Source organism: Castanea sativa, chromosome 2 (genome assembly GCF_040712315.1).
Source record: "Castanea sativa cultivar Marrone di Chiusa Pesio chromosome 2, ASM4071231v1".
Classification (NCBI taxonomy): Eukaryota; Viridiplantae; Streptophyta; class Magnoliopsida; order Fagales; family Fagaceae; genus Castanea; species Castanea sativa.
In genome coordinates, this window is record NC_134014.1 from 30,131,157 (window position 1) to 30,140,450 (window position 9,294).

The following is a 9,294-nucleotide window of genomic DNA, read 5'->3' on the forward strand; positions in this document are numbered from 1 at the left end:
ACCAAAACAATCATTTCGATCTGCAATAATTTTAATTGCAATCCCCCTTTCCTATATCCATCTCATACACACATGCCAAACGCATGTGCACATTCATTATTGCCGACCTATTTGCATATGACACACACACAGAGCAACAGATATATTCATATTTGTATGCTTTTCAGGACAACAAAAATTAAGTCTCAATTCCAAAATTTTAAGACAATTATAAATTAACTAGAGACTAATCAAGATTATATGCATAAACATACACTTAAAATACATACATATAGTGTGTGTCCATCTTCATAAACTTTTCAAAACAACAACAATTTAACCTTAATCTCAAAATTTTAAGACAATTATAAATCATCAATAGACTAGCTAGTCAATATTTGTCATATGATAAACACGCATATATATATATATATATATATATATATAGAGAGAGAGAGAGAGAGAGAGAGAGAGAGAGAGAGAGAAGGGTATAATCATATTCAATTGTATCTAACGTCACTGTTTTATTCCCGGAAGAGAGTCGGCCAAACAAACTTTCCGGCCAACTTTCACACTCCATAGGCCTTATTCTATATTATATAAATGGTTGTACGTAAGTCTAGCTAACTGTTATGATTATTCCACAGCCTTTAGTCAACAATATCCTAACAACTTTTGTTCTCCACATGACCCTAAAATTATATATCACTTTCTGTTTTTACACAAAATCACCATATGCACACTTCCTTATTACAATTAGAACACAATCATTAGCCACTAATCACTAGCTAATTACCTCTTAATGCCAAGCTAGCAGCTAGGTTTCTCCCAGCTGGTTGCTCCCATTGTTTATATAGGTGAATCCTGTAGTTCCAGCTTGAGGGTCCATGGAAGTGGAGCCATGAGGTTTATTGGGTGTAAATGGCCAAACTCCATGGACTAAGTTTCCCATAGGAGCTTCCATGCATTGTGGATTCTGAGTTGATTGTAACAAACGGATTTGTTTCTTCAAGAACTTGACATAGCGAATTGCTTCATCTAACATAGAAGCGGTGTCCATTTTAGTACCGCCTGGGACAAGTCTTTGAAGGATTCGAATTTTCTCGCTTATCCTTTCCCTTCTGTGACGCGCGGCAACGCTCTGAGGGTCATCACTAATCCGAACGTTTCGCCTTTTTGGCTTTCGGATTGTAGCTGGATCAATGTCCACTGGCTGCATAGCTGCAATCTTGTACATCATTTCCTTCATGGCTCCGAGCTCTTCTTCAGGCTCTTCTTCTTCTTCTAGTTCTACTTCCATTTGGCTCCCAATGGGGTCAGAAAATACATTATTTGTAGTGGGAATAATATGGTTGGATGATGATGAGGATGGGAGTTGATGGGTTTGAAGAGAGTGGTTTGGCCAAAAAGAATCAAAGGAAATTTGGTGATGTTGGAGGATGGGTTCTTCTATATCAAGGTCAAGATTCCAACTGTTGTCTATGAGCTTATTATGGTGGTTTATGTTGTCCATGGCGAGAGAGGGTTCTTGGTTCTGACTAATTATATAAGTTATGACACATAAGAGAAACCGTGTGTCTGTAAAATAACCATAAGATGAAGGGTTTGGTGGGTGGTGAAGGAAAAACCTCTTAGGTATCTTTGTACTTTTAAAGAAGCTTAACGAGAGAGAGAGAGAGAGAGAGAGGTTTGGGGCAGCTTGTTAATGAAAGTGTTGAATGTATGATGCAGAAAGGTTTAAGCAAAAGAAAAGAAAAAAAAAAAAGATTGAAAAGAAACCAGATATTGGGGTGGACCCCACCAGCTGGCAGGATCAAATTAAGGGTTAAGATTTTCTTTGTTGTCTGGCAAAGTACTCCAAAAAAGTCTGGGGTCAAGAATTGTACCTAGCTAAGCTTTGTAGATGTTTCACATTCGTAGAGTTTACCCATTAATTATTATTTTTTATATGGTTTGAAAACTTTGTATATCTTCTTAGACCTTGATATGATTACTTTGCTGCTTTTTCATTCAATGTTGGATTCCATGGTGTTTCTTGGGAGACAGTGAATGTTGGTTGGCTTCTTTAAAATTACCACTTTGTATTGGAGACAATTTAGCATATTTATCTCCATCAACGTGTAATGATTATTTAAAAAAAAAATTATGATCTATATGCAAAAGAAGAGAAGCTTTGCAATAGGATTATCTACTTCTTCACGAAATCCATTTTTCCCTAAATTCAACCTAAGAGATCTCCTTTAATTAGAAAGAACTACTTAATATTATATTAACTCACTTCTTGATGTTATTGCTCTTAAATTTTAAATCATCTAAGCACCCCCTCCTACTTTCCACTCACCCTTTAAGGAGGAGAAATAAAATGTTGAAAACCCTACTCTCCTAGGTTTGAGATGATGAAAATCACTATGAGAATCATTTTTAGGCATGGAGATTTCAACAATAACAAATTTTAGTACCAAAATTTTGTGGTCCGTTATGAATCCTTATCAATCTAATCAAAGTCAAATATATAAATTCTTTTTCATTATTCTATTCTATCTAAAATCATATTTTATGTTGCCTTCTTAATTAACATGTCTTCTTTTTAACTACTACTAATTTTATCTTAGGTCTTCCTCTATTTTTTTTTTCCTTCGACTTAAACACTCTTTCTCCCTATGGCATTAACCGCCCTCCTATGTATATAACCATATATCATATCATGTACCAACTCTCCATCATCTTCATCAATATATTGAGAGCCATGCTTATCTTTTAGAAAATTTTCTCATTTCAAATCACATTTCTTCTTACATTTCTGCTTATCAATTTTAACATTCTCATTTCCATTATAGTCATTTATTATGAACATGTTTCTTCTTAATTACTCAGCATTCAACATAGAGCATAGTTGGTCTTAGAACAATATTGTAAAAATTTCTTTAACTTAATAGGTATCTACAATTATACAATACTCCAAAATTGATCTAGTGAACTCATCTATCACTAGTGCAAACATATATGATTTAATACTTATTCTTAATACAAACCTTTAATGATAGGAAACTCACTTATAATGCCTATAGCTTTAATTGAAGGATAAAAATAGGGGTTTGATTTACTAGGAAGATTTTTGGAATTTGAATCCATCAATTACTGTAAACAAATTAATACATTTTTTTTTGTGGCATGTAATTTAATACAGCATCTTATCATGATGTTGTCATGTTAAACTTAATGATCCGTGTTATTGTAGAACAAGGCATAGGAAAGCAAAGTCAAGTCAATTAGAAATCATTAATTATACAAGGTGGATTTGGATAAATCATGCATAATAAAAGAAATATCAATATGCAAGTTGCTTGATAAGTCACTCTCGACCTTCTGTAATTAGAAACTAGTGCACCATCATATAATTAATCGAGGGAGTATTGTGTACTTTAATCTACAGATCTTTGAAAAAAGAAGAAGCTGAATTTACATAATTACCAAAGGCACTTGATTTGAGTTCTGGATTAAAGTGCATTAAACTGGCATAGATTAAACAAAAAAGCTAAACTTGAGCTTCTGGAAGGAACCTTTAGTTAATTGATTGCATAGAGTTTACGCTGCAAAACCTCTAATTGTAGTCACATTAAACATGATGTAAGATTATTATTACGAGAGAGAGAAACTTTTAGCTGTAATAAAAAAAAAAAAATACAAGACTAGCTAAATACGAAGAATTCTTCACGATCATTAATAATTAGTATTAATACTAACTTTTAATTACTGCATATCTGAGATATAAAAGTTGGTGTCTTTTGGATTAACACCTAGACTGAATTAAGCAGTTCAATAACTGAAGCTGAAGAGAATAAGGTTAAATAGCAGAGGATATGAAAGGAGTAATAAGTACAACTGGAACGGAATATAGTTTCTCTTTTGTCTGGAAGTGTGAATAATTGGTTGAGTCTTTCCATGAGGATTGAATGATTTGAAAGTCATTTTCCATAGTAATATATATGCACTACCCCCACTTTATTATTGATTGGATTAGTTTTCCCTTTTTGGATTGGTTTAATTAGTCAATTGTTTGTTAATGCATGACTTACCCAAGAGGAGGAAAAAATGGGATGGAGTGGATTGAAAAAGTTTTTTATTTTTTTAATAATATTTCATCTATTCTTTTGTTTGAAAGTTTGATAGAAAGGAGTAGAATAAGTTTTAGGGAATGCTCATTTCATTCCATTATTTCCTAAGGATTCCTCTCAAAAGTGAATGGAACACTCATTCAGTCATTCTTATAATGAAGTAGAGGTGAAATCCCATTTTTATCTTTATTTTAAGGGTGTAAAAGTGAATGGTATAATAGTAAAAACCATATATTTCTTTCATTTTCATTTGCTCTTTTATAAACTTCCAAGCATAATAGAGAAAATACACTATGCTTTTTTACATTTGATCCTTTTTTTTTTAATGAATTATCCATTCCATTTCATTCCTTTAAAAAAAAAAAATTATTTCTATTTAGCTTTTCTTGATGTGTAAGGAAAGTTGACTCAATTACTTTCTTTTTTCAAAAATAAATTACTTTTTTTTTTGTGTTTTTTGTTTGGAATGGAAGTCTATTCATTTTTAAAGAAGTATTGTATTCATTATCAAAAAAGTGATTAATATTCTTTGTCTCCCAAGGAATAAAATTTGAAAGCTTATATTAGTATATAAAGGGTTTGGTGGGGTAAAAAGATCATTCATATAAGAATAAGAGAAGACTCTTAGAAGAAGAGCAATTTGATATTTCTTTTGGTGTTGAAAATCCATGATGAGAGCTATGTAAGAGAGGTTGAGAATTGTAATCCTTATTAGGTAGTGGACTCTCTCTCTCTCTCTCTCCACATAGGCTATTTGTTGAACCAAGTAAATTCAAGTGTATATGTGTGCTTGTTGATTTCTTTAAGCCTTTACTATTATTTCTTCAAACTAATCCTTGAGTGCTATTGCACAACAAATGGTATCAGGGATTCTAATATTGCACAACAAATGGTATTAGGTTTTATACAAGTTTGTTATTGATCAATATCAGCACCCATGAGGTTGGCTATGCAAACGATGATTATCTTGCTTGAGAAAAGCATACTTGGATTAAGGTGGATTTGTCACAACTAAGAAGGAATATTGATGGAATCTGTAAAGGTGGAGATTTATTGAAATAGTCTTAAATTCCTATTTGGCTCTTCTTGGAGTGAAAGAAAAGTTGACTCAATTTCTTTTTTAGAGTTTTTTCTATGTAAAAAGAAAATCTATTCATTGTTTAAAAAAAAAAAAAAACAGTAACTAATACCCTTGTTCACCAAGGAATATGATTTAAATATGTGTGTGTAGAGGGTCGGGTTCAAGTTACAGGTGTAATTCTAAGTAATATTACATCACCCAATAACTTGTTATTAAATTCATATTTTGAAAATTCAATCGTTGAATTACATGTTCTATGCGTTCTTAACATGCATGCTAATTGGATGTAATTTACCTTTCGATCCATAAACTCATTTTTTATGCATTATTTTAATTTACAAAAACTTGAATTTAAAAAATAAATAGATGGCATGACTATTAATATTTGATCACCTTAAAATTTTGCAAGCACGAAGAATATACGAAGATAATGTAATCTAATAATAGATTTGTCAAAATTCACACCTAATTAAAAAATTTTGAGTGGTATAACATTGCTTAAATTTACATCAAGTGTAACTTGAACTTAACCCATATTCTCTATATGTATGATTATTAACTTATTTGCCTTTGTTATTGTTTGTTCAAATACTTGGGTTCTATTGCACAATAGTGGTATAAGCACTTTTGCTATCACACAATGATCCTCTTCTTCCCTCTTTGATTTTTATTTTCCTTGTCAAAAAACTTATTACTTAACTGACGTTTTTAACGAAAACATCCAAGATTTAAATGCTCTCTTCCTTATTGTTGTAATTATCAAATTATTAAAATAAACTCTTTGGAGAGAAAGAGAGAGGACGAACTCCATGGTATATAACAGTAAATAATTCATTACCCAAATTAAATGAAAACCCACAAGTTCTAAGTTCTGTTTTTATCTTTCTGATTCAGAATGTAGCTTTGTTCATCATGATACTTTTTTTTTTTCTTCTTTGAGGAACCGGTTCGTCATGATACATTTACACCTACCATTCAGAAAGTAAAAACTTGGAAACATCAAATTGCATCACACCATCCAATCTGCATCAGAAGGTGGGCCAAGTCTCTTAGGTCATCTTTTGTTTTCATGTGCAATACACCTAGTCTCTTTGTATCTATGTCATAATTCTTCTTGTTCTCCACTTGCGCATGCACAAAGCAATCATTTTAGGGTTTCACTACTTGTGTATTCCCAAAAACCCATGATGTAACATTACAGTCATGCATGGATATATTAATTGCATGTATGGAACCATATGTCCATGCATGAGTGTGCCAGGTCTGGTGCGCGCGCGTGTTTTTATTATGCACGTTTTATGTCTAATTTGGATCACAGGCAAGCGTAATTACCATGGTGGTACTTCTAATCGACATTATTGGCTAGTCTCTGCAACAAAACTTTCCAATTGAGTCATGAAAACCACAGGCTTTCGAGGAATGGCCTACAGCCATAAATGATATATGCTTACATACATATATTCTTGGAACGAAACCTTTTAAAAATGTGGGTTTAAAAAATTGATTCAATTGTGTGAGTTCATGAACAATGCACATCCCCTAAATTAATTGATGGTCAGGAAAGTATCACAGGGAAATGCAAGAAGTCATTTATTGTACCACATGTTAATGTACATGTACTGTTTGCATATTTCAGCAAGGGCTTATAGTTATGGACTAGCTAGGACCATCCACCATATAATCAATGTAATTATATAGGGGGTATGAAAATCTAATCTACTAGCACACTTTGCAGCAATGGTTGTTGCATTGAAACCCAAAAAAGTGGCTTACTAAGGAATCTACTCAGTCAAGAAATTCAGTTGATTCATCCAGGGATGGCCATACCTATCGGGTAAGGATATCCAATCTTATCTAATCCAAATATTCTGAGTAATACCTAGTTCTTAATGGGTGGAAGCTAATTGGGTAGGGTTTGGATATTACCCAAATTTTTTTTCGTAGGGTTGGATATTACCCATTTACCTAATTAAATCTAACCTAAATCCAACTCAACCAAATTATTATGGATAAACTCCAACCAACCCAACAATCAAAATTGCCAAATTGCCCCTAGAACTTGAAAATGACCAAAATACTCCTAAAATCCTCTAAAGTTGCTAAAATGCACCCTAAACCTAAAAATGACCAAAATACCCCTAAAACCTTAATAATAACCAAAATAACCCCAAAAACTAAAAATTGCCAAAATGCCCCCTAAATCTAAAAAAATGACCAAAATGCCCCAGAAATCTAAAAAATGAACAAAATATTCTGGAAACCTAAAAACTGACCGAAATATCCTCGAAACCTAAAAAAATGACTGAAATATCCCCGAAACCTGAAAATGGCCAAAATACCCTTGAAACCTATAAAATGACAATAATGCCCCTAAAACCTATAAGATGATAAAAATACACCCTAAATCTAAAAATGAACAAAATAGCCTCGAAACCTAAAAAATGACTGAAATACCCCCAAAGCTTAAAAAATAACCGATATACTCCCATAACCTAAAAATGGCCAAATACCCTAAAACCCAAAAAAAAAAAAAAAAAACCAAAATACTCCCAAACCTTAAAATTACCAAAATACCTCTGAAATCTAGAAAATTACTAAAATAGCCCTAAAATATGAAAATTACAAATACTCCTAAAACCTAAAAAATTCCCCCGTAACCTATAAAATGACCGAAATACCCTTAGAATCTATAAAATGACCAAAATAACATTGAAACCTAAAAAATTACCAAAATTACCTCAAAACCTACAAAATGACTAAAATATTCTTAGAACCTTTAATTTGGCGAAAATACCCTCAAAACATCCAAAATATCCCAAACCTCTATTTTGGTAATTTAAAAGGTTCAAGTGCTTTATGGTCATCTTATAGTTTAGGGGTATTTTGGTCACTTTAAAGGCTTCAAGGGTATTTTGGTAATTTTAGATATTTTGAGGGGGTATTTTTTCCATTTTAGAGGTTTATGGCTTTTTTTTATATGTAGGTTTCGGGGGGTATTTTTGGTAATTTTAGAGGTTTGGGGTTATTTTTGTTCATTTTAGAGGTTTTGGGTGTATTTTGGTCAATTTAAATGTTTAGGGGTATTTTAGTCATTTTATGGGTTTTAGGGTATTTGATCATAGGTTTAGGGTGTATTTTTATCATCATATAGGTTTTAGGGGCAAATTTGTCATTTCATAGGTTTCGGGGATATTTTAGTCATTTTATTGGTTTTAGAGAGTATTTAAGTCATTTTTAAGGTTTCGGGGGTATTTAAGTCATTTTCTAGGTTTAAGAGGTATTTTGGTAATTTTTAAGTTTCGAGTATATTTCGATCAATTTTTAGGTTTATGAGGTATTTCGGTCATTTTTTAGGGTTAGGGAGTATTTTGGTAACTTTATGTTTCAAGGGTATTTCAATCAAATTTTAGGTTTTGGGGGTATTTTGGACATTTTATAGGTTTCGTGGGTACTTTGGTCATTTTTTAGGTTTCGGAGGTATTTCGGTAATTTTTAGTGATTTTTGAGCATATTTGGTGATTTCGATGGTATTTTGATCATATATGAGGTTTCATGGATATTTTGCTCATTTGAGAGATTTAGGAATATTTTGGTCATTTTAATGGTTTTTGAGTATAATTGGTTATTTTAGAGATATCAGGGGTATTTTGGTCATTTTAGATGTTTCATGGGTATTTTGCTTATTTTAGAGATTTTGAGGATATTTTGATAATTTTAGTATTTTTTGAACATATTTGGTGATTTTATAGGAATCAGGTTTGTGTAAGGTATGGATATCAATGGGTAAACAAACCAGGTAATAATTGGGTATGAGTACTAATTGGGTAAGATAATCGGGTATACATAGATAAATTAATTGGTTAGGTATAAGTATACCCTACCTATGGCCATCCTTAGATTCGTCAACGAGCCATTGTAAACTAGATCTTACAGAATTCTTAAAAATATATAAATAAATATATGTATAGACATTAATTATAATCAAAGAAAAAAAAAATTGTAAGAACAAATGCATGATAGTACCTGATAAAGACCAAATAAAATATGGACCCAAAAGGTGTGATTTATTTTGAATAGTTTTCCAATCCATCTTATCTCATTTGAGCAATTTGTCCTCTT

General features: G+C 31.9%; 1 protein-coding gene across 1 annotated transcript; it reads right to left on the bottom strand.

Moving 5' to 3' along the window:
- Nucleotides 1-521: 521 nt before the first annotated feature.
- LOC142623441 (uncharacterized) lies at nt 522-1,561 on the bottom strand. The gene has a single exon (XM_075796858.1). The coding sequence runs from the start codon at nt 1,490-1,492 to the stop codon at nt 797-799; it is 696 nt and encodes a 231-aa protein (XP_075652973.1). The 5' UTR covers nt 1,493-1,561; the 3' UTR covers nt 522-796.
- Nucleotides 1,562-9,294: the final 7,733 nt, after the last annotated feature.